The sequence below is a fragment of the Neltuma alba genome, unplaced genomic scaffold (genome assembly GCF_004799145.2).
Source record: "Neltuma alba isolate B1F8T4 unplaced genomic scaffold, ASM479914v2 tig00000426_pilon, whole genome shotgun sequence".
Lineage (NCBI taxonomy): Eukaryota > Viridiplantae > Streptophyta > Magnoliopsida > Fabales > Fabaceae > Neltuma > Neltuma alba.
The window spans coordinates 100,443-125,112 of record NW_021632044.1 but is presented as its reverse complement, the minus strand read 5'-3'; the positions used below and the strand labels follow the sequence as shown (position 1 = coordinate 125,112).

The 24,670-nt window shown below is 33.0% G+C and overlaps 4 protein-coding genes across 5 annotated transcripts; all 4 read right to left on the bottom strand.

Moving 5' to 3' along the window:
* Positions 1-510: 510 nt before the first annotated feature.
* LOC114734111 (uncharacterized) lies at positions 511-4,165 on the bottom strand. Its single transcript, XM_028921674.1, has 3 exons — positions 3,358-4,165; positions 2,000-3,217; positions 511-1,850 (listed from the first exon to the last, which is right to left on the bottom strand). Exons 1-3 carry the CDS (start codon positions 4,163-4,165, stop codon positions 511-513), a joined length of 3,366 nt encoding a protein of 1,121 aa, XP_028777507.1.
* Positions 4,166-8,354: 4,189 nt separating this feature from the next.
* On the bottom strand, positions 8,355-11,828 carry LOC114734032 (replication factor A protein 1-like). The gene is made up of 11 exons (XM_028921557.1): positions 11,676-11,828; positions 11,275-11,548; positions 11,060-11,156; positions 10,833-10,960; positions 9,860-9,944; positions 9,641-9,776; positions 9,393-9,556; positions 9,117-9,237; positions 8,866-9,030; positions 8,734-8,766; positions 8,355-8,627 (listed from the first exon to the last, which is right to left on the bottom strand). Exons 1-11 carry the CDS (start codon positions 11,826-11,828, stop codon positions 8,355-8,357), a joined length of 1,629 nt encoding a protein of 542 aa, XP_028777390.1.
* Positions 11,829-13,618: 1,790 nt separating this feature from the next.
* On the bottom strand, positions 13,619-14,786 carry LOC114734276 (uncharacterized). Of its 2 annotated transcripts, none has more exons than XM_028921907.1 (4): positions 14,707-14,786; positions 14,496-14,616; positions 14,267-14,410; positions 13,619-14,170 (listed from the first exon to the last, which is right to left on the bottom strand). In XM_028921907.1, exons 1-4 carry the CDS (start codon positions 14,748-14,750, stop codon positions 13,886-13,888), a joined length of 594 nt encoding a protein of 197 aa, XP_028777740.1. In that variant the 5' UTR covers positions 14,751-14,786; the 3' UTR covers positions 13,619-13,885. The 2 variants fall into 2 exon arrangements, with proteins under 2 accessions (XP_028777740.1, XP_028777815.1); XM_028921982.1 differs by having other exon boundaries at positions 14,267-14,407.
* Positions 14,787-20,456: 5,670 nt separating this feature from the next.
* LOC114734408 (uncharacterized) lies at positions 20,457-24,022 on the bottom strand. The gene is made up of 2 exons (XM_028922070.1): positions 23,356-24,022; positions 20,457-20,850 (listed from the first exon to the last, which is right to left on the bottom strand). The coding sequence occupies exons 1-2, from the start codon at positions 23,644-23,646 to the stop codon at positions 20,683-20,685; spliced, it is 459 nt and encodes a 152-aa protein (XP_028777903.1). The 5' UTR covers positions 23,647-24,022; the 3' UTR covers positions 20,457-20,682.
* Between the last annotated feature and the right edge of the window lie 648 nt (positions 24,023-24,670).

Below are 24,670 nucleotides of genomic sequence, written 5' to 3'. Positions count from 1 at the left end.
ATGCATTTCTTATCATCAAAAATGAAAATACAAAATAATATAATAACTCACACCATACGAACATATAGAACAGAGGTAAATTCGTTTTACAAAATCATGTCTGCATAACGAAAACAAATTAATTCCTGCCTACATATTTGCGCTAAAAATAGTTCACTATTACACATATGCATGCATCTTCATGAAACTTATATATCAGCATCTAATATTTGCATTAAGGAACACTTCCCTGTATACAACGTTCATTGTCAACTTCTTCTTCCCACTCTCATCATTGTGCAAGAGAATCTTCAACCCGTCAATAGATTTAACTCTAGATAGCGCAACATATAATTGCCCATGCGTAAAAACGGGTTTCGGCAAGTATAATCCAACACACTGCAATGATTGACCTTGACTTTTATTTATAGTCATCACAAATGAAACAGATATTGGGAACTGCCTTCGTCTCATACGAAATGGCAGCCGACTATCAGAGGGATTCATGTCCATGCGATGTATCAACACCTTCTAATTCGGCATCGAGCCATTCAAAGTGACTGCCTCAATTATTGATTTTCCTAGCTGAGTAACCCGTAATCTTGTTCCATTGCATAACCCTGAAGCTTGATCAATGTTCCTCAGAAGCATAATAGGTGTCCCAATCTTTAAGGTCAACTTATGCATAGGCATCCCGGAACAATTTATTGTATTCAAAAACTCAGTAGTGTACATGTCTTCAATACAATCGCCATCCTGAGAGGATTTGCAAATGGAGTCGCAACTATAAAAATCAACAAATTCACCAGGCAAAATCGAACACATGTATTCATTGATTCGATTCATAGCATCAATTGTTGGTGCTAAAATTGCGCGATCATTAAAATAGGAATTATCGTTCAAATTTTCCAAAAGATCTGCATATGTAGACAAGACAATGGCACCAATTGGGTCATCATATTCACTAATCAATAGTTCAGAAGGTATCTCAATTTCTGCAGTTTCATCATGCGGCATACCCAATTTACCATCACCTACATCTAAAAGCCATTGACAAAACTTTTGGGTACGAGTACGATCCTCTCCCGATGATGATGATTGCAAGCGCATATTAACTGTCAATTGAAATATCGTGCAATAATCCCACAAATACGAAGAACAAATGCAAGCATTAATGATGTCTGCTCTTGACCCTTTGGGAATCACAGGAAGAATTTGCCGAAAATCACCACCCATAACAACACATTTTCCACCAAAGGGATGATCAAAATGCATTATATCCTTCAACGTACGATCAAATGCTTCAATGCAATATCGTTGAACCATCGGAGCTTCATCCCATATAATCAGCTTCGTGACTTGAAGTAAATTAGCCAGTGGAGAATTTTGTTTAATATTGCACACAGAATCTTCATTGACTTGAAGAGGAATTGCAAACCTTGAGTGAGCAGTTCTTCCAGAGGGTAATAAAGTTGCAGCTATACCACTTGATGCCACTGTTAGAACAATATCACCTCGAGAACGGATAGTTGATGTCAACGCATTCCACAAAAATGTTTTCCCTGTGCCTCCAAAACCATATACAAAAAAAAAGGCTCCATGCAAAGAGTTCAATGCTGACATCACGATGTCAAAAACTTTTCTTTGATCCAAATTCAACAAACAGATGAGCCTTCTTGATTCTAGACTTAAGGCATCGCGATCATAATTTAATTCTTGCAAAATAAGATAATTTCTCACATCAATTAAAGGGACTGATGAAGGAAATGGCAGAGAAGGATAATCAATAAGACTCTTTCCATTATGCTGCAACAACAATTCAATCTCTTTTAATGCTGCTTCCTCTCTATCTCTGTCAGATATAAACACGCCTACAATTTAAAAAAAACAAAAAATAACTATTAAAAAAATTCCTGTATCATTCAATGTTTCAAACAAATCATGCAACAAAAACACAAAATTAATCTCAATTCTAAATACACAAAAAAAATTTAAAAATTAATGCTTACAAAATACTTACTTGATGACATAGGATCATCCCGTGAGATAAACAATAAATCCTCCGACAAAACCTTGGATGTCTGCTCCCAAACAAACTCAGGACGACTCAATGATGAAGAAAGTAACATGCTTACAAACATCTTTCTCAACATTGAACCAGATGCCCACAATGAGGCCTCCTTTATACCATTTATGTACTCATTATCATCATCTAACAACCCCAGTGCATGACATGCAGCTCTAAAGGTTGGATAAACAACACCATCGACTGTCCTGATATCTTCAAAAGAAGTAGGGCCTCTAACCTTTGTAATTAAAATACGAAGGTAATAAAGTTCCCCTAACGAAGGTGGTGTATGAGTAATTCTCCCGATGGCGAACCCTTTTTCCCTTCGCTTCCAACTTCTTTTCAATCGTTGATAAACATAGTGATTAGGGAATTCGGAGTAAGTCAATGTTTTTGCAAACAAATCATGCATATTTAATTTCATCCATGCAAGGAACATTGACTCACATACCCTAGGCTTCTCAATCAAGTCTGCAACATCATCATTGTTAGAATATACGACATATTGCTGATTTGGCAAATGGAAGCTCAATCTTTCAACAGCAGGATATCTATGATGAATCTCAAAGGCAAAAATTCTCCAAGCAGCTTCACAAGCAGAAATGTATCTGAAGTTGTAATACTGATGAATCTCATCAGCCGTACAATCACTACTTCCTTCTTGACTGCCTTCATATATAGATGCTACCACCCTATCGTGCCCTTTACTGATATACTTAAATAAGTATTTAATAGCAGAGGATTGATTGCACTTCTCAACATTAATATGAGCTTGAAATATGGACAATAAAAATGAATTGTATGGGACAACAAAACGATTATCCAAAGGAATACCTTTTACTTCTATTGTCCTCCCATCATCTCTTCTTCTATACGTAGGATACCCATCATCATCAATTGTTGTGGTGGCAACAAACTTCTTAGGAAAGTACTTCGAACATTTGTTGTCCTTCATGCAAGGTGACTTTCTATTCAAATGACCACATGGGCCATGAACCATGAACCTTTTAACTAAGTCATATAACCCAGGGTTTGAGTGCCTATCAGGTATTTCAGCAGATATAACTTTATCAATATCAGTCGGTTCTTTTAGTTGATCATTTTTATCAAGAAATAACAAAATGTGTGCATGTGGTAGCCCTCTTTTTTGAAACTCTGTAGTGTAAACATCTGCAATTAAAAAATTTAAATGTATTAGAATAGATAATTAACAACCCCATTTTTAAATATACTTTAATATAATTTATACATGAATCTATATCATAAAGTTTAATTAAAAAAAATACTCGCAATAACAAATAATAGCATACCTGCTAGTACTTTACCAAATATCTTTTCCTTCTTAACTGTTGACATTAAAGCCTTGAGTTTCATATGAAACACACGAGACAATATGTCTGGCCTATTAGATGAAGACAACGAAAGCCCATCACAATATCTTGTGATTTCAGGCCACGCTGGATTACATGTAAAAGTAATGAATATACTAGGATAACCAAAATATCTGCAAAGAGCCATAGCATCCTGATAATTACCCAACATATATCGTGCACCACCAGTAAAAGAGGAAGGCAAAATGACACGTTTCCCAATTGATGAGGCATTTCTTTCACCACTTAATAAAGCATCTATTAACCCTTGGTATAGGTATGCTCTAAGCTCCTTCTGGTGTGTTCTGACCCATAACAACCTTTGAGACTCAATCATTGTGTATCCATCCACTATGAACTGCTGGAATAAATTTCCTGCATGTAGCAATGTTGAAATTTCGTTCTCCCTAAACATTAGTCTATATGCAAAATACTCTCTCATGCTAAGCATCTTCTTCTTTTTGGTCTTGCTAAGAGTCTCTTCACGATGTTCAATATTATCTCTATAACCATCTTCACCCCTCGGAAACAATAATGGATATTGAAGAGCTAGATAAGATGGATGTAACTCATCAATCCGCTGAGGATAACCCGACAACTCATGAACTATAATATCTCTTCTACAAAAATTTATATCAACATCACCTATGATAAGTGCTGCAACCTCAGGCGCTGAAGACAAATTATAGTTGCGCCCATTATGATTTCTAGTACTGATTAAACGTAACTTCAAATTCGAATGACTCATTCATTGATCATTGATGATGCGATCCTGTATTGTTTAACAAATGGATTAACATCATCAAGGACCTTCTTCAATTTCTCAACTATTTGAGGTTGAACTGACATTTGCTTCATATGCTTGCTGCAATAAAATAAGATGCAATGTAAGTTAAACCAAAATCTATGATAAATACGAACAAAAATACACAAAAAACATTGTTCCCTTAATCCAAATATACCTCACGGCAGAAATACGATTAGCCACTTCATTGTTCGTATCGTATATATATAACTGTAAATAAACAGGCTTGCATCCTTCAGGGGGCAACAAACTACCAATCTTATGGTAATTTATTCCAGACAACACAAAAGTGTACGGACCACCACCACGATTCTTTGAGTGATCAATTGTACCCCCCATAGAAGTAAATGAGAACATGTTGTTGTATGACCTAATGTTTGCATGAAAATTCTTTGACTCATCAGATTTTTTATCAAAGAATAAGTCGCATAGCAATTCTGGGGGAGCGGTCATGATGGGAAGCTCCACTTTTCCCTTGAGGCAACACATTGAAAATTTGGGAGTAATTGTCGTTTTACAGTTCCCAACTTTCTCATTGAACCACATCTGAGCACCACATGATTCACATACATATACTGGATCGCCTTCGTCATTGTATTCAGCGTGTATCTCCTCTATTCCTTGTAAATGATAATCAACTTCCTTTTCACTACCTAAATCATTTCCTATTCAAGTAATACAAAAATGACTCACAACCCATTTCACATTTGATATGGAATTACTATATACCAACTCGTACATTTACCTTCAGATAGATCAAACTCATTATCACTGCTTTCACCATGAGAATTGTGAATCGCCGGATATGAGAAATAAACCTCCTTATACCGTACTTCAGCAGGATCTAACAGAAAGCGATAATAACCTCTAGTCACACCATAAAATAAATAATTCAACTTTTTTGACGTCACATCTACTTGGCGCCTTTCTCAGTTTACTAATATTTTGTACACTTACCTATTTATTAAATAACATCTGTATTTATATACCAAGAAAGAGATTAATAAAAAAACTAATATTTACCAATCATACTCATACTGCATTGCCCATTAAAAAACAAAATATTATTTACCCCCACTTAAAAGGTTGTCTGACATCCTCTACTCAATATGTTGCAAAGTAAATAAAAAATTTATAAAAAAAAATCTCTAACAACACAAACAATATTTTTCTCAGAGATATCTGTTTCTATAACACACATATAAAAAATATTAAGGAAAAATATTAGGAAAAAAATTATTATAAAATAATTAAAAAATTCACAATGGGACACATTATCAAATAACGTATAAAATAAACAAACTAAATTTCATTACTTACAATCAAGTTACACATTTCATTTAAAAAATAATTAATGGAACGAAAAAAAAAGGTACTGAGCCATCATTATATAACATACTTCATACGAAAAAATAAATAATATGCGAAACAGCATTCGAACATTTAAATCCAATGAAAATATACAAACTACCCCTTCCACGGGTTTGGAAAATTTAACCATACTACACATATGTCTCATTATTCTTACTGCATATTCATCACGCCACGACACTTAGTAATAATGTGAACTGGGTTGATTTATGGAATGACAAAAATACTTTTACAATTATCCAATTAGTGTTATTTAAATCAGTACGTTATTTTGAGTGTCAAAGTTAACATAACATATTAATTTTAATATCTGAAAAACCACTATGTAAGAAGCTTGTAAATATATTAATCCCACTCAGCAATGGCGGCATAATTTATGTGCAATTAGACTTTTTTTTATAATATTTGACCAACAGTTCTAGTATGCATATAGCGAAGCAGACTTTGTTTATTCACAAGAAAAACCTGATAGCATATTTGGTGATCGATCTTCATTATCAAAACGTGCTGGAACTTCTACATCAGAAAAATCTATCCGGCGTCCTATCTGCATATTATCCCCTGAATAAAAGAAAGATCTTCTTCTGCTCCACCTATAAACATCTTTAATAGAAAAGGGACCAACACAATAGTTTCATGGCACCAATAAATAATAGCCCAAGAGGAATATATCCAGAAAAATTTAATATACGATGAAACACATCTAAAATATAATGAACTACTCACCACCTGACGTCAAAGCATAAGAGGATTGTGGCTGATCTTTAACGGATTCTATTGCCACATTTTCATCACTCGTATAAAAAACAGAGCTGTGTAAATCTGAGAATGAATTATTGGTTTCCATGTAACCGCCGTGATCAGCATAGGAACCACTTCGACCTGCAACACTAAGCATGTCCTCCATATGTGTCCTTTCTATGAACATCCAGTAAAATGAAAAAGCAGAGTGTTAATGAAAAAATTATAACAATCTATAAACTATCGTATATTAGTGCGGACAAAACCATACCATTTTGTGAAACTCCTTGAGATCCTGAATCAAGATTATATATCGTGTTACTAATATCTTGTAAAGCAATTGCCCTTCCTCTACGCTTAGATCCAATTGAACCACCATTGTCAAATGCATATGTCGCCTGACTAGTCCTCTTTTTGCAGCACCTTTTAGTTATCATATTTCCTTTTCCCCCCAAACTCCCATTAACGGAACATTGACCCATTAAGTTCAACAAACCCATCCTCCTCCCTAAAGAATTTGGACCCGTTACTCTTTCAACATCTAACCCAGAAAACCAAAACAAAAGTCAATGCAAAAATATAAAAAATTTTACATGTCACCTGATAAGAATATAACACATACTTATCCTACGATGATTTTCGCTGGAAAAATTTTCTGATGAACTCTGGTATGCACATGAATCTGTGAAATTTTGCAAACTCCCTGCATCAGAACTGACGTGGTTGGATGCCATCACTTCACTCTTCAATTTTTCTTACATAACTCATATATGAGTAACTAAGATATGACCACCTCATTTATATATAGCCAGGAAAGTATGTGCCACCACTTTCACTCTAAGATGCCGTAATGATCTAACTATAAGATACAATATTTTCCTCCCATACTTGGCAGGTCTAACTGTCATCACCCATATCTTCACACTGATGTATATCAGGCTGAAATCATTTTAACAGGTCACATCATTTTACCCCACATTGTTGTCTATGCAGGTATTTTGTGACCCCACCATATCTGTTGAGAAATGCACCAAAAAGCAAATGTAGGAGATTAATCAATCCCTCCTACTGTATCTCTTTGACCGAGAACCGCGCCCCCGTAACCTTGTTTGCATATAGTGATTAAGGCAACATAATGTTTGCATATTTTTTAAATTGATTTTTACACAGGTTGTAAACTCTAAGATAAATCAAGTTTAATTTAGTGAAATTTGTTAATTCACATTTGGTCATTCTCTCTAATTCTTCCAATATTATTTTCACGGTCACTTTGTTTTGTAAAATACAGTTAAAAGATTATAGTTTAAAATAAAACATTGATTAGATTGATTTAGATTATAAATTCATAATCATGCGAGCCTTCTCCTACTAAAAATAAGGTCTTTTATTGATTACACCACTAATTTTATCTGTTCTGTTTAATAACACTTGCAAATTGCTTGTGAGTATTTGAGACCATTTTGTTTTGTGTGTAGCAATGAGCAATGTCAAGTAAAATATTCCTTGTGTTACAATACAAAGCCTTTGATATAAACAGTTGTGATGGAGGATATAGTGATCTACAAGGTTGGTTCTCTGTGTACTCTTCATCCTCTCCAAACTATAAGTGAGAGTCAGCGTGCTGCTCATCCTCCTTGCTAAAGATGTATATATATAATTTCATGGTTGATTGTCCTTAAAGATGCTTATATTAAAAAAACCTCCCTTGCCAAAATATTTGAACAAACCAGAGTCAATCCTGGATCAATATAACACTTACAACATTACTTAATATATATAACTGAAATCGAAATACATTCAACACAACATACATAATAATATCACAGCATCAGTAGGCTGCTAAGACATTTTCCACCCTAACGGGCTGCCACTTAAGGCCAAAATATTGGTTCAAATCAAAACATAACATAACCCCATCAACAGTGGACTAAAAAGCAATAACATTAATAAAGTTATACGACATAAACATATCTAATCCTACGACCCATAACAACGAAAACTACATGCATCACTTGAAGCATCATTTCTTCTCCTGTTTGATGGACTTTAAAGTTTTCCCTCCAAACTTGATAGGTGAATCATTAGAAACAGACAACCCCTTTGAACTTCCTCCTCCAATCCTCCTGGCTATGCTCTTCCTTTTCCCCTTATAGGTGGCTGGCATCATCTCAGACACAGGGATCTCATCAAGATCAACCTTGACCACAACAACATCCTCCATCATACACGGCTCAGTTTGGGGCAGATAACTGTCCTGGGCAAAATCCTCTTGCATAACTACGTAATCAGAGCCCTAACACATTTTCAGAATATTTTGTTAGAAAAAAACAATAACTAAGAATTAATATGAACTAATAAGAGTGTCACATGAATTAGTTAAATGCATGAAATTTTTATACCTCATCTGCCACCTCTTCAATTGCCTTGCCAGCCTTTAGCAAAAGACATTGAACAAAAGAAATAGGTTAACTTCTAAAGACTTTAAAAATTTATATAAAGAATCTTAAAAAACATTATAAAGATTTTCTCACCCTGTTAAATTCATCCATCAGATCAGCAACTTCAGTATATGTAGCAACAGAAATGCTAGAATGTGGAAAATCTACATTATATTGGTTCAGCTTCATTTTGAGCAACAATCTTTTCCCCACAAGAAAATCTAACTCACCTGGGACATCAATGTAACCATCCTTATCCTAACCAAAACATGAGTATCAAATGAGCTCCCTCATTAACATATTTCATGAAAGACAGAGTAAACTTTAAAATGTTGAAAAAATACCTTTGGAAGACCTTTCTCCAGCTCAGCAGCAGTTTTTCCAATAAATTGTATAGCCAACTTATCAAAAAACACAACACTAATCTTTCCAGATTCATCCATGACTGTGTAATGGACTCTAAGCCTACAGCCACAAATGAACACACAAATTTCAAATGCCACTCTACTGAAAATGGTACTTAATAAGACTTACATGTTGGAAATAATTAATAAAACCAATTAATATTGTACTTAATATACAGCCTCCATTTAGATATAAACATGCTCTCAACATCTTACTTAGACTCGTAGGTTGTTGGCTTCTTCTTGCATAAATTGCCCATGCAAGGCTGTTTAACGTCATCATCTTTGGGCTTGCTGCCACACTTTGAACATCCTATATATTTCCATCCATGCCTTGTATCCACCTTAATGACCTTGCACCTGATCCAGAAATATTCACCCTGCACATTAAAAATCAATTATTCAATACAATAAGACATAAAGAACCTTGTCAATAACTTCACCTCCCACCATGCTACACTAACCATAGTTTGTTTCGCTATATCAACAATTGGGATGAAAGGTTGATTCTGGATAACAGAGCTTTCAACCGTATTTGATGCCTTGGAAGATACACTTGCAGAAATTGTGCTAATCGTGGGAGAAGGTAAGGACTTTGCACTATTACGAAACAGACACACCATGTCACATTTTGCAAATAATGCATATATATGACTAACAATCAGGCCTAGATAGATTCATACCTCTTAATAAAATGCTTCACCTCTGGATAGTTCATGTTAAATAAAACTTTAGAAGCATGGAAAGAACTACATACTTCTGGCTTACCTAAATGCCAAAAAACAAAATCAAGTCATTAATGGCCTGCATGATTTAACTTAATCATTCTGAGACTAAAATCAATTACCACATCATCTCGACCTTACCACCACAAGATCAACTGACCAAACACTTTCTGATTGCGTACTATAAAATAATACTGACTTTCAAGACAATAACTGAATTATCAGCAATGCACATGCACTCATATGCCTTTTTACTCAGTCATTTTAGCTTTTGCAGATGTATGTAAATAAAAGTTACTACTTTTGCTGCAACACTTCTTCAGAAGCAATCTCACCTTGTAGCAGTACACTATCAACTAACCCAGAAAAACATCGCGGGCATCAATTAAAGTGAACCAGCAAAACTATAGAGTAATGTGAAGGCCAACCAAAAAACTTAAATTAGATGAGAACTATATATGCCCAAAATTTCATTAGATTAAAAAAGCCAAAACACATTACGTCCATTACATTAACAACCGCCATCATTACAATCTTTTTAACATGATGTTGGGTCTCACAATACTTAATATATTAACATGATGTTCATTTATTAGAGATAAAACTATGGTAAAAATGATGAGAATTGAAACTTTACTTGCTGTGTTCTTTTTTAAAGTTATGAAAATACAAGAAATAAATGTAGACCCTGTCATGCCATCGTTAATGCAAAAATCATGATTGATAAAAAAATAACAAACATCTTCCTATGCATATTTTCCCACCATAAAAATCAGGAAAACATTCTGCCCACCCATGTTTGTTTAAATCTTCCAACATCAGGCTTGATTATGCAACATAATATATCAACATGATCAATTTCTTCAGTCAACCACAGTCACGATTATAAACATCAAGAAAAAATTCTGGTCACGATTATATACATTCTCACCTTTCGCATCAAACCCAATTCTAGCCAGCTGCATCAACATTACCACAGGAGCATCCATCTTGGTGAAGTCCATCATACACACCTCTGTTGCACATTCATCAAGTAACACACAAGACACAGAGTTTTCCCTAATAATTTAAAATCAATGATTAATCATAGCACCCATATGTACATGTATTGGCAAAAATAAATTGCAATTCTAGCAAAGTCAAATAAATTGCACATACAAGTTATCAGACAAAGTTAACCGCATCCTATTCTTCATTTCAGAATCATTACGGTATTCTTCCAATGGACCAACTGAAGTGACAAATCCAATGACATCTGCATATTTATAAAATATATCACTATGCAACTGCTTCACACACATAAAATGATGTGCTTCTCATTCGCTATATATCAAAACCAGAAATTAAATTATAATGATGAACTTCACACTTACCAATGAGATAATCAACACTCTTCTTATCTGTAATTTCAATAATTTCAGATATAGGGAAGAAATTATAGGAGTATTCTGGTATATCAGCTTCCCTTTCCTTCACATACGTATGTTTGCCCAATGTAATCTTAAATGGATGCTTAGTTGCCCTGTACTCCTTAGTGTTACCCACCACAGAAAAATTAGCAATGAAATAACTCCTCCCCTCTAAAGCTTTATCTTCAAATAGCTTGAATGCACTTTTGTTGCTAACCGATGCCTGGATCCTCGTCCCCTACAAGATTTTACCCACTCATAATATACTTGAAAAATCAATAATAACTTAATCAAGTGGTAGTCAATTTGAAACTGTATAGTTACAGCACATATATTTTTACGTGGGAAATACAAATAAGACTAACCTCTTCATCAATGAGTAGCATGGATATACATAAAAGGTCAGCAGGGGAGTCTTTTTCATAAACATTCCATCTCCTAATAACACGAGCAACAATCTTCCACCTATCTGTTGAATCATCAATTTGCCTAATCATTGAAGTCTTTGAAGAAGACATTCTGGTTGATGCACTAAAGACTTGAATTTTCTCAAAAAGATGAACTAAGACACATGAACGGACCTTTAAGAAAATGACATCAATTTATAGACCTCTACACCTTCACGTAGTCGTTGACTTAGAAGCAAAAACCAACACTGATACACTGACGTAACTAAAGATTCATAAACACTGCATTGTAATTATGGCTATAGATCCTCTCTGCACCATAAATCTTCTTGTTTCAGACTTGTTTATGTCGCTTTTAAACCACTATCCCACTGCTACACTCTTTGTGCACACAAAATAATACTGACAAGATTACATCCCATACTTTCAAAAGAGCCACGATATCTCTGTGTTATCAATGTTGCTTCCAAAAAGATTTCATCCAATGAAGATTAGATTTTAGACAGCCCAATATCAGTAAATCTTGATAGAACGTGAACAACATGATTACCATTACCCACCTCAATATTATAATCAATAATTGAATATATGCACGAAACCTCCTACCACAGGCAACTGAGAAGACAAAACATGTTCACGTTTGCCAAAAAAGTCTACTCATATCTGCACAAAAGCTGTAAAAAAAATGTGACAAGCAACATGGACATCAAAAAAGATATCTACCGTAATGATCAACCGTAATAACATGGACATCCAATAAGTTCAACGTAGGCAGGATTTTCAATAATAGATTATGGGAAATATACCGCAATAGTATAAATAACAATAGTTTTAATGAAAAAGTTTTTGAGACAAGTCTAAATTTGCTTGTGTTAACGATAAGTTCTCACCTATTATCAAGCAACTTCTCTATTTTGTGTCTTTTAATATTTTTTAATCCTTTTTTAGTTATGGAATCTTGATTAGACGTCACCTACATGAAATGATTTATCTATGGTTCCCCCCTCATATGAAGAGTATTGGGGTTGATCCATAGGTACCTAATCTTTGAGTATTTTAAATCATCAAATATATATTTGATACTCAACATGAGACCCGTGTCCTCCTATTACACAATTGTTATTTATTGTCAACCCAACGCCACTACTCACAAGTTCGATCATTATCCAGCTTTGGGAAAAAACACACATCATTTTTCTTTTATTGTAAGTCACTTCATTGGATATTAATAAATATTTTTTTTAATGTCAGCGTAATTTTAGAAAAGTTAACTATACAAGATAATATAATACAGATTCAAAACTAAATGGAACTTTAATTTAAGAGTTTTTTTTCCCTCAATGAAAGAGCATCGAGGTTTATGTCCTCATTAAGATGTACTAATTGAGTTCTGAAATCTAAATTATTATATAATTTTAGTAGGAGATTATATATATTTGGTTGATTCAAAGTCAACAGGTTCACTCTCTGAATCTCCTCTAAGACATCTCAATTTGCGTCTAGCAAGTTAAATCATCAAATTACTATGATATTATAATAATAATATAATATTATATCAACAACAACAACAACAACAACCGGTGAATTTGAGGTAGAAAGGGCACAAAAAGCATGTTTCAAGCCATATAACTTGAAGGGCTGCACTGATAATCTATGCAAGACGCAAATTGCAATCAAAGCATGAATAGTAATATTGATACAAAAATTTACAAAAAATTTTTCATAATAATATTAGTACTAATACTTTTTTGTAATTTTCATCTTGGTCTATTTTTTATTAGTAAGAAGTACCTAATAAATTTTTGTACACAAAAAGTATTAGTACTAATATTGCACAAAAAGTCTTGTTTGGTGATATGTCTACTGCCACTATGTAAAATTTAAACAAAGAACTTCAATCATTTTTAATAAAACACCATAAACATATTACGATATATTAAAATAGAAGTGAATTACAATCATACAATTTCCCACCAAATATAAAAGATACATCAACACATTCGACTAAGTTACACAACCTAATACTACATCGAAAACTAACAATAACCATACAATATTGCCACTAAAGGCCAAAATACTATACCTAATAAGACAGACTGAATAAATTCATGCACACAATATTTTGGACATGATTGAAGGGAGTCCACACAAATTGCATAACGCCAAAATCACATCCTTTCTTGATTGAGCGGTTTCTCTGGCTTCATTGTCATGCAAGCATTGTTAACACGCACTACATAAAGTTCATGAAGGTACTTCATTCTTTGTCGTCGTCTTTTGTTCCCTCCTTTCTCCCTCTTATTACTGTATTTCACACGTGGTGCCCACTGTATGGCATGCATCTCTTCCAACTGTATATTCTCCTTCTCCATTTCATACTGACTTTTTGGAGTTACTTGATCTTGGAAATTTCCACACCCAAGGTCTTTCATAGGAATAAAATTTTCAATCACCTTCACGCCCAAGACCCATAAGAGTTAATGATCAAATTTACAAATAGGAAAGTTCACAATAATACCAACCAAATAAATAATCAAAAAGTGTCCTACCATGTCAGCTACTTGACAATACGCATGCACATACATGCTGCTATCAGGATACTCCAGATTCCGCTGCTTCAATTTTATCTTCAGCAGCAACGTCTTGCCGACCAACATGTCAAGCTCTCCAGGAAAATCATACCCACAGCCCTGCTGCTCGTAATGAACGCACATAACAGACTATCAGTGCCGTGAAAATAAAAAACCAAATAAAAATGTGAGTTATGAAAAATCTCACCATATTAAGCACTTGCTGCATCTCACATGCAGTTTTCCCAAATATCTCATAAGCCATCTTGTTTCCAAACACTACAGTGGTCCTGCCTGTACAATCCAGCACAGTGTAATGAACTTTCAACCTGCATGAAATCATGGCAAACTTCATATCATCCCTGCTCTAAATTTTAAACGAAAAAATAACCACAAAAAATGAAAAGCCTCATAGTTACTTGAAGTCGACTGTTGCTGGGTACTCTTGACATATGAAATTCATGCATATAAACTTGCCCCTCACAAGTCTCAGTTTACATCCACACGTAGGACAACACTCATACTTCCATCCATACCTTGTATCAACTTTTACAATGAGACACCTGATAATAAAGTATTCATCCTGAAATATAACGCAGCATGAACACATGATCACATATCATTAAAAATCATACTATCGTCAAAACTTCAATAGCATATAACTCTACATACCACACGTTGGATGCATATGGCAGTGCTCAACACAAGAGGGAACTTTCTAAGAAGGCTACTCTCAGATGCATTCCCACGCAGCAATGAAAACCTCACCATTATCAGGAAAAAAATTAGTAGAAGAAAGAAACAGTTCGAATAGTTACAACGTAACTTGCCCGGTGGTTATCCCAAGCACCTCTATGTATATATATACTACTGAACTACATGATTAATAATAGATTAAGGTAGTTTATTATTCTAATAAGTTTATTTATTTAAAAGGAAAACTACGTTGCCTGAACTAAACTAAAAGGTTTGCCATGACGTTTTTAGTTGGGATTAAATGACTATTGCCAAAGCTTTCCCATGCAAGTTATAGTTGATTCATGAATTTCCCCTGACAATCTACATTTTAAATTAATATCTCAAAAATTGAACAGTATGTTTTCATTTCCCTTGGGCAACGTCAATTTCAGAACATTTTTTCCTTACCTGTTGACATGTAATTTCATGATTACATATTCATCCTGACAAGTCGACTGCTACATCCACACCAAGCACTTAAAACAATCTATTGATTTGACTTGTCAAGCACGATTATCACTTTTCATGGGTGCCCAAGATAGTGTTATATTGACAATAAATCTCCACGTTGACTTTCTGAATTAGTTTTTACTTATGTTGCATAAACAACCATTATGGTGGAAGATTTAAAGAAAGATTGTTGGGGAGAATTTTTTGATATATGAAATATAATATGGTGGAAAAAATACGCATAGGAATATTGCTAAACAGTGCAACTAAATTAAATAATAACCATGCAGATATGTTATCATTTCATTAGTTACACCCATTGACTAAAGCCACAGAACATTTCCCATCAAACAACCAAAAAAAAAATTTTGGGCCTCTCACTAATCACCCTAATAAAAATAATTTACACATACATGAGAGGAAAAAATATGAAAAATCAGTCACCACATCATCTCGACCTTACCACCACAAAATCAACTGATCGGACACTTTCTAATTGCGTACTATAAAATAACACTGACTTACAAGACAATAACTGAATTATCAGCTATTTATACGCACTCATATGCCTTTTTACTCAGTCATTTTAGCTTTTGCAGATGTATGTAAATAAAAGTTACTACTTTTGCTGCAACACTTCTTCAGAAGCAATCTCACCTTGTAGCAGTACACTATCAACTAACCCAGAAAAACATTGCGGGCATCAATTAAAGTGAACCAGCAAAACTATAGAGTAACGTGAAGGCCAACCAAAAAACTTAAATTAGATGAGAACTACATCTGCCCAAAATTCCATTAGATTAAAAAAGCCAGAACACATTACGTCCATTACATTAACAACCGCCATCATTACAATCTTTTTAACATAATGTTGGGTCTCACAATACTTGATATATTAACATGATGTTGATTTATTAGAGATAAAACTATGGTAAATATGATGAGAATTGAAACTTTACTTGCTGTGTTCTTTTTTAAAGTTATGAAAACACAAGAAATAAACGTAGATCCTGTCATGCAATCATTAATGCAAAAATCACAATTAATAAAAAATTAACAAACATCTTCCTATGCATATTTTCCCACCATAAAAATCAGGAAAATGTTCTACCCACCCATGTTTGTTTAAATCTTCCAACATCAGGCTTGATTATGCAACATAATATATCAACCATGATCAATTTCTTCAGGCAACCACAGTCACGATTATATACATCAAAGTCGGTTCTCATATAAATCATCTCCACCCTCACGATAACTCTCCATATCTCCACGAGGTGCCAAGTCTTCAAGCCTATCAAATAGCTCAGCCATGTTTGAATGCAGATAAGAGAACTAAGAAATCAACAAAAACGCATACAATTAGTGACTTTGAATGTAAAAACAAATACACCTCATTAAATAACCAGTTTGAGAGACTTTCAGATGTTGCTATACGAATATAAATATGTACACTCCACTCCAAAAAACTCTCACCTAGTCATACTTAACAGCAAATGGACCATACCAAACATACCAGTACTCCCTTTATAAACAAAATGTAACCAGTAACTAACCTGCACACATGGGTTACCCATGACTTTACCCCATTCTGACACATGACAACCAACGCACGGAGCCAGATGTATTAAGCCATTACTGTTCACACAGCCATTACTGTTCATAGAACAGTAATCTAAGTGAGGCGCCATCCATGAGCTCAAAACAGCTCAAGCCGACCATTGATTTTTTTTTAAGATTGTTATAGATAGAATAAATACTAATCACTAAAGCTCAATAAATCTTCCAAAGAATTTTGCAAAGAATGCTCTATAGCTTATCACTTGTTCTTGTGAAGTTCTCTTTAGGGCAGAGCAACAGACAGGTTAGCAGCCATGCCCTGCCCGTTTAAGATTACACGGGCACGGAACAACCCTTACCCGTAATCAACCTGTTTGAACCTGTAATAAACGAGTTAGTACAAACCTGTGCGGGTTTGGGTAGGAATGGGTTAGCCCGTTTATTACTTCCTGAAAGCTGAAAAAACTTTTCTTAATAGATCAAAGAAGACTACAAAATCAATCAATAACCACTATTAGAACATTAGCCATACCCCAACTAAATTTTTAAAGGCAGAAATCAGAACCAAAAATCAAAAAATTTTATAAAAAAATCATAAGAACAAGAAGGCTAGAAGAACCATTTATGAAAATGAAGATGATAGATTGAAGAAGATGAAGGAGGCTGAAAGAGGGCAGAAAAATTTTCATAGAAAAATCACAAAAACTTTTGAGGAAAGCAAAGTCACGGACACCGAGAGAATGGGTGAGGCATGTTGAAGCCATGAGTGTTTCCCACAGGTAGCCGTTGCTGTCGCGTGGTCAAGATCGGAGGTCAAGGGTGAGGTGTCTCAATAGTGGTGGAGGAAAAGACGGTGATGATAATGCGAGAGAAGGGGAGGAAGAAGAGAGGAGTGGGTGGAGGAGGAAGGGACTTGAAAAAAAAAAAAAAGTGATGTGTGGAGAGTCTGAAGACTAGAGAGGATCAGGTGAGAAAGGGTGGAAACGGCGGTGGGAGATGTGAGGAGTTTGAAGACCGGAGAGGATTAGGTAAGAAAGGGGGAAAAAGACGGTGGGAGACGTGAGGAAGGGAGAGGGCTTTTTGAGTTCTGAAATTTAATTTAAATATTACATAAAAAACGATACTCCTTCTGTCTTTAATATATGACTCAATTATTAAGTTAGTTTTGGTTCTAAATATAAGACTCATTTCTCATATTTATTAATTTTCTCTAAATTACCCCTATGGATACTCTCAACCATAATTAAGTAGAAGAGGAAGATGGGATATTAAGAAAGATGATTATAGTAATTTAGAAAAAACGTATCACATTTCTTATAATTAACTAACTTACCTAACTTCCTTAATCTAATCAAATTAGTTAAATGGGTCTTATATTAAGGACAGGAGGAGTAAAAAATTTTTCCAGTGTAAGGCGTGAGGTGTGATGGGATCATGATTCATGGGAATCAAACCTGGGAAAGAGAAGTAATGGGCAAAGCACTTGGGCCACTAAACCAAAGCTATCACCTTTACAAGGACAAGGAAAAAATAAAATACTCTTCCAGTCCTTAATATAAGACCCATTTAACTAATTTGATTAGATTAAGGAAGTTAGGTAATTTAGTTAATTATAAGAAAAGTGACACATTTTTCCTAAAATACCATAATCATCTTTTTTAATACCCTCTCTCCCTCTTCTATTTGATTATGATTGAGGGAGTATCTATAGGGGTAATTTAGAGAAAATTGATAAATATGAGAAATGGGTCTTATATTTAAGACCAAAACCAACTCAAGAATTGGGTCATATATTAAGGACCGGAGGAGTATTATAATAAGATACATACATATAAAAAAGTAAAAAAAAAATATGGGCGGGCACGGCAGCCCGGAGGTGTGCCCATAGCCTGTCTGTTTATCTTTCTAACCCGCCCATTTAAGTTCACCTGTTTTACATGTTTTTTAGGTGAGTCTAAATGGGTAAAAAATTTTCTGGTTATGGGCAGACATAGCGGGTTACAGGTTCTTTGCTTAGCCCTACTTCTCTTCTACTTGTTCATTCAATCCGTTCTTTTATTTATAGTCCATTTTTGAATTTGTCCATTAAACACAAAGTTAAGTTTCCATTAAGTCCTATCTTTGAAGTAGGTGAGAGTATTAAATGAGACTTTCTGTTGAAACTTGTTTTCGAATTAGTCAGCTCTTATTTAATGCTAGTTGGATAAGCTACTTTTCATCTTAATCTTCTTTCCGTTAGAACTTTGATATCCTATAGTTTGTATATTTTGAAAATATTTTCTCTTTGATAAACACTTATATAAAACAATTTTGAGAGCTTTTTCAAACCCATTGAAATAACTTTTCAATATAAAATTTAGATAGGAAGAGAGTTAGAAGTGACTTGGAATATATCTTTAATCTATTGAGATAAACCAACAGAGATATAACGTGTGAAGCTTAGTCTGACTAGGATAGAATTAGGATTATTTTTTACTTGATTTCTATATCTTGAATATATTTGAATCAAACACTCAAATATAATGTATAGTTGAGAAAATATGAATCAAATCAACTTAGAGTTGAAAACGGCTCTAAATATATTGAAAATATATTCAAGTTTTTTCTTAAGCCAAACGGAAATAGTATATGAATAGATAACGAGGTTTTTCTCACTTGGCTCATATCTTGAATTCATGTTAGTCAAATACTCAACACTCATTTAAAAACTTATAAACCAATTAAATGGCTTTTTTAAAATACATTTAAGAGTAACAACTTATTCAATAAATATTTTAATTAATTATTTTCCCTACAAAAGAAATTCTTCTCTAAATTTGATATCATCAAAACATTGGGTGGAATATTCTAAAAACACAGATCATTTAGACTCAAATACTCAAGGAAGAACACAGATAAAATTTGAATTGAGAAAGTTCTTTAGTCTGAAGAACATATCTGCATATGTAGTCAAAAATATTAGTAAATAGAATCGCTTGAGTAGAAATTATCAGTATTTGAATAATACTGCATTTACGTTTCACACTAGAGTAAGTATTCTAACTTAGATATCGGGAGAATATGACTTGCAAAAGCTCATAATCCGAATCCAATTTGAAATAAGTTTAAAGAATGGATAAAGAGACTTAGAACTTCGAATATGATACTTAAGAGAGATCAAGTAAGACTAAGTTTTTAGAAAAATTTGATCTTAGATATACCTGGAAATAGGATGTGATATCAGAATATTATTCTAAACTTAATTCAAATAGAAAAGAGCACGAGACGTGTTGAAACAAGTTTTATCGAATCAGATATATAACTGGAAATAAGTCTTTAACGAGACAACAAACTTGAACAAAATAAAAATTGCAAATTGACATTGGGTATAATATTCACGGTGGCTAACCTTTTTTCCTTCAACGAAAATAGATTAATCCGTGCGAAGCACGGGATAACCAATTTAGTAAGTATTTAATCCAGCACAATCATCTATCCCTATGAGCAATTGCATATTAAAAAAAATAAATCTCAATTCAGATCTCTCTATATATATAAATATATATGTGTGTATTAAAATCTAACATTGATGGATTGTTAAATTGAATTTTGCAAATTGTATTCCTCCTATAAAGAGCTTGCGAAATCAAAATCATGACTATGATTAATTAAATTTGAAACTCAGAATCATCCCATTGAAGCACAGCAGATTCAATGTTCTGCTCTCTTTTCAGCTTGTCTTTGACAAACCAATCACATACCCTCCCAGCATTAAGCTCCTCGATTGAACACCCTTCTTGCTCAGATATCACTCTCAGCAGATTTAAGGAAGATATCTGAACCAAAAAAAAAAAACAGAAGGAAATTTTAGTGAACTAGTGAAACAAAAAAAATTTGTTAAAAACTTATCATTTTAAGAGTTTATTTAGCGTTCTTACAAATTCATTGAAAAACTATACTAATTAAGTCAATATAATAAGAATAATACTGATACCAAATATGCTTAATGATGCATTCAAATTTCAAAATAGTGGCTAACTATATGACAAAATGCATATAAACTTGGGAAACATATTTTTGATAGTCATATTTTATATCTGGTTCATAATTCAGTCTGTATAATGTGATAATTTGTAATTGATTTTTTATATTTTTTGAAATTTTTAATTTAGCTTATCCTGATAAATTTTGATAGTATTTTACTAAATATAATTCTATCAACGTAACTGATTATATCTTGTAGTTGACAGAAATAAAAGGGGAAAAATGTAAAAGCTAGTTGAAAATTCATCTTGATCCTAAATATAAGATTTTAATATATTTTGTCTTTTATATTTATTCATTTTTTTCTAAATAATTCTTGTGATGATTGCACATATTAAATGGTTTTCATTCTAATGTACATGATTAGCATGAGCATTTTAACAAAAACAACACTCATTTATTAGAAATAACTAACTTAACTAATTTCTTTAATATTCAACAAATTAATTATCTAATTCTTAATTATATTAATGATCGAAGGTAGTATATTATATCTAAATTAAGATTCTTCTCAAATTTGACAAAATATTGAAAGTAAGATAACAAGGACCACATAAAAATGATTTAAATCATATGAGACCTTATTAATGACATATTTTTCTATTATTCATGTAATAAATTGAAAATTATGTCAAACAATAGAAAGTAAAAATTAATTTTTCTTATGATCTTATATTTGATTATATGTATATCTATCATTGATATAAAACCGAATTAAACACCAGATCCGACAAATGTCCAACCAGAAATTTGTGCACCCCTTTACCGTTTATGGAATACAAACTTATCTGGCCCCAAAATGTATTTCAAATTTTCCCCTCAAGTATATTTGCTTTAATTCGCTAAAAGGTCTAAATTAAACTTCAGCAAACCCCCCCCCCCCCAATTTTTTCATACAACATTCATCATTTTGTTCCTATAGTAAAAAATTAGGATAAAAATGCCAATAAAAGTTGGTCTAGGACTAATCCTATCATGTTTTTCAGTCCAAAAAACAAAATCCTATCGTGTTCAATAATAAAAGTTCAAGTTTAATAGTTTGTGTAATATATACGTGAAAGATTACTTAAAATCATATATTCAAAATATTCTTTCCTTACATTGGGGTTTGGCTTCTTAATTATTATTCACACCTCCCGTGACTCTTGTCATTCAATTAGTTATAAGGAAAATGAGATATTTATAGTTTTCTTGAATTTTTAATCTAATATCAATGGGTTTTTTTATTATTAAACCATTTAATTTTATACCAGTAGCACATTTAGTTTTTACACAGGGATCGACTAACAATAAAGTATAATCACAGGGGTTAACAATGCTAAAAAGGTAAAATTTAAAAAAAATTAATAAGAAGAAAAAAATACACAAAGTATCAAATTAAAAGTTAAGAAAAACTATAGGTATTTCAAGAATTGTTTTCGCTAATTAATAACTATAGTTACTACTTTCTTCCATCTTAATTACATTACAAAGACATTTGTGCATTTCATAATATAATATATTTAGTTTAAATATCAAGTTTTCCTACCTATCATCCCATGACTATAAAACTTTCTAATTCATTCAAACCCTCTAACTAATAAGTAACAAATTTTAACTGATTTTATTAACTTGTACGTAAAGTGTTCAATTGAAATTTTAAAGAAGTAGAAGGAGAATATTATAGTCAAATTATCATGATAAGTAATTAAGTCAACTTTTTTGCTGGTTAAAAAAATTAAGTCAACTTTTTTCATACACATTATCTATTATTTATTCTGATCTATAAATAAATCAGAACGTCCACCGATTTGCTATATGAAAATGTTATTAGTGAAATCCGAAAAGAAAAATACCTCTCAAATTTTAAAATATATTAATTAACTATACTTAAAAAGCAAATGATAGCATATTTTTATGTATTTTCTGATATGAGATTTTAAAATTAAAGGTACTATCTCTAGTCTTTTTAATATAAGAGCCAGTTGACTAATTTAAATAAATTTAAAAATTTATTAAATTAGTTATTTGTAATAAATATGTGTTATTTTCTTAAAACACCTTTACTCATTATGTGTATTAGCTAGAATCATCATGTGATAAAACTTTTAATATATGTAATTATTACAAGAACTATTTTTAAAAAAAATAAATTAATATAAAAAATAAAGTGAATTGGATATTACATTTAACATAAATTGTCAAACTTATTTTTATGTTAAAGAGAGGGAGGAAGTAGTATTTTTTTAGAATTTTTCTAATATTATTTATATGAAAAGGGAAAAGAGAAAAAAGGAATATTGAGAGAGGAATATTACTGTTAGACGGCAAAGAAAGCGTTCGTGAGAACTGAGTCCAGAAATCTCCACCAAACCAGCTTCCTCCAGAGTCAAAAACGACCGTCTCTCGCTCTTCTTGTCTCCCTCTCCTCCATTACTACTGCTTCTGCATTTCACTTTCCTTTGGTTGCTTTGGCAAACTAACAACCTCCTCCTTGACGACGTCGTTTCTGGCTTCCTCTCGTTGTTGTGGAGCTTTGAGGTTTCGAAGAGGCACGCCGACGCTGACGGAAGGCGAGTCTTATGACAGGGTTGCACCGAAATCATCATCGCTTTCTAATTATTTTCCTTTCCTTTTCTTTTTTTTTTTTGGATCGATATTGAATTGAGAGGGTTTTTTGGACCTGGCTATTGAATTAAGAGGTTACGAATGCGAATGGATGATTTTTCGAAACCGAACAGGAGAAGTGAATGAGGAACTAGAAGATATGATGGCCTTATCATCTGCTTTATCTTGTGGAGGAGAACGCTATTGACTTCAAATGGGTCACAAGAATTCCGTTGACCCGACCCGAAGTTAGTAAGACCTAGCTGTAGCTTGGGCCAGCTTAGGTGCCCCAATTTTATTATCGTTTAGACACAAAAGTTGGCCTGTGTATTGAATGACAACATTTAATTTGAAATGTTTCCCATCGATACTTCTATAAGTTAAATTACATTTTTGTCCTTGAACTATTTTTCACATGAGCACTAGATATCATTATCTGAGTGGTGCAAGGTTACTTTTAAATTTAAAAAATGCTGCAATGTCACACTCCTTTCATTAGAGTCCGTTTGGTATGAGAAAAATGATGGGGAGAGAGGAAAGAGAAAATTTTAATGAGCCCGACTTAAAATATTAGAAAAGTAGGTGTAAAAGTTTTTAATTATTTTTTATTATTCTTTTATCTTATATGTTTTTTTATTAAGGTTTTAAAATTCCACTTTTTTAATTTTTTAAATTGAGTTTATCAAAATTTTTCCTCTCCTTCCCTCTATTTTCCTCATAACAAATATAGGGTAGGAAAAAAGGACAAATGTATATGAAAAGTAAGCATAGAATATGTATGTGTCTCACATATATTTTAAGGAAAATTTCACGCACGGACCACTGTAATTAATTAATTTCTAAAAGCCCCCTTATAATTATGAAATCTCACTGTAGGAATAAATGAGCCAAATGAAATTAACTTGAGAATAGAAAAGACATTGTTGCTACTCAAAACTATTCTCCTAAAATTTGAAAAAAGGTGCGAAAATTATTAAGGTCTCTTCCCTCTCTCACTCTCCTACAAGTGTTGAACAAAAGCCTTCG

What these genes read in the sequence shown, in the direction of transcription:
- LOC114734276 (XM_028921907.1), bottom strand. Translation starts at nt 14,750, where the DNA reads ATGAATTTCATATGTCAAGAGTACCCAGCAACAGTCGACTTCAA. An exon ending in CCAGCAACAGTCGACTTCAA is followed by an intron (nt 14,617 to 14,706) that starts GTAACTATGAGG and finishes GATTTCATGCAG; the next exon opens with GTTGAAAGTTCATTACACTG. An exon ending in TGCAGCAAGTGCTTAATATG is followed by an intron (nt 14,411 to 14,495) that starts GTGAGATTTTTC and finishes CATTACGAGCAG; the next exon opens with CAGGGCTGTGGGTATGATTT.
- LOC114734111 (XM_028921674.1), bottom strand. Translation starts at nt 4,165, where the DNA reads ATGAGTCATTCGAATTTGAAGTTACGTTTAATCAGTACTAGAAATCAT. An exon ending in ATTTGGTAAAGTACTAGCAG is followed by an intron (nt 3,218 to 3,357) that starts GTATGCTATTAT and finishes TTTTAATTGCAG; the next exon opens with ATGTTTACACTACAGAGTTT. An exon ending in GGATGATCCTATGTCATCAA is followed by an intron (nt 1,851 to 1,999) that starts GTAAGTATTTTG and finishes TTTAAATTGTAG; the next exon opens with GCGTGTTTATATCTGACAGA.
- LOC114734408 (XM_028922070.1), bottom strand. Translation starts at nt 23,646, where the DNA reads ATGATGATTTCGGTGCAACCCTGTCATAAGACTCGCCTTCCGTCAGCG. An exon ending in GCTTTCTTTGCCGTCTAACA is followed by an intron (nt 20,851 to 23,355) that starts GTAATATTCCTC and finishes TTTTTGGTTCAG; the next exon opens with ATATCTTCCTTAAATCTGCT.
- LOC114734032 (XM_028921557.1), bottom strand. Translation starts at nt 11,828, where the DNA reads ATGTCTTCTTCAAAGACTTCAATGATTAGGCAAATTGATGATTCAACA. An exon ending in TGCTACTCATTGATGAAGAG is followed by an intron (nt 11,549 to 11,675) that starts GTTAGTCTTATT and finishes AAAATCTTGTAG; the next exon opens with GGGACGAGGATCCAGGCATC. An exon ending in CCAACAACCTACGAGTCTAA is followed by an intron (nt 9,238 to 9,392) that starts GTAAGATGTTGA and finishes TTGTGGCTGTAG; the next exon opens with GCTTAGAGTCCATTACACAG.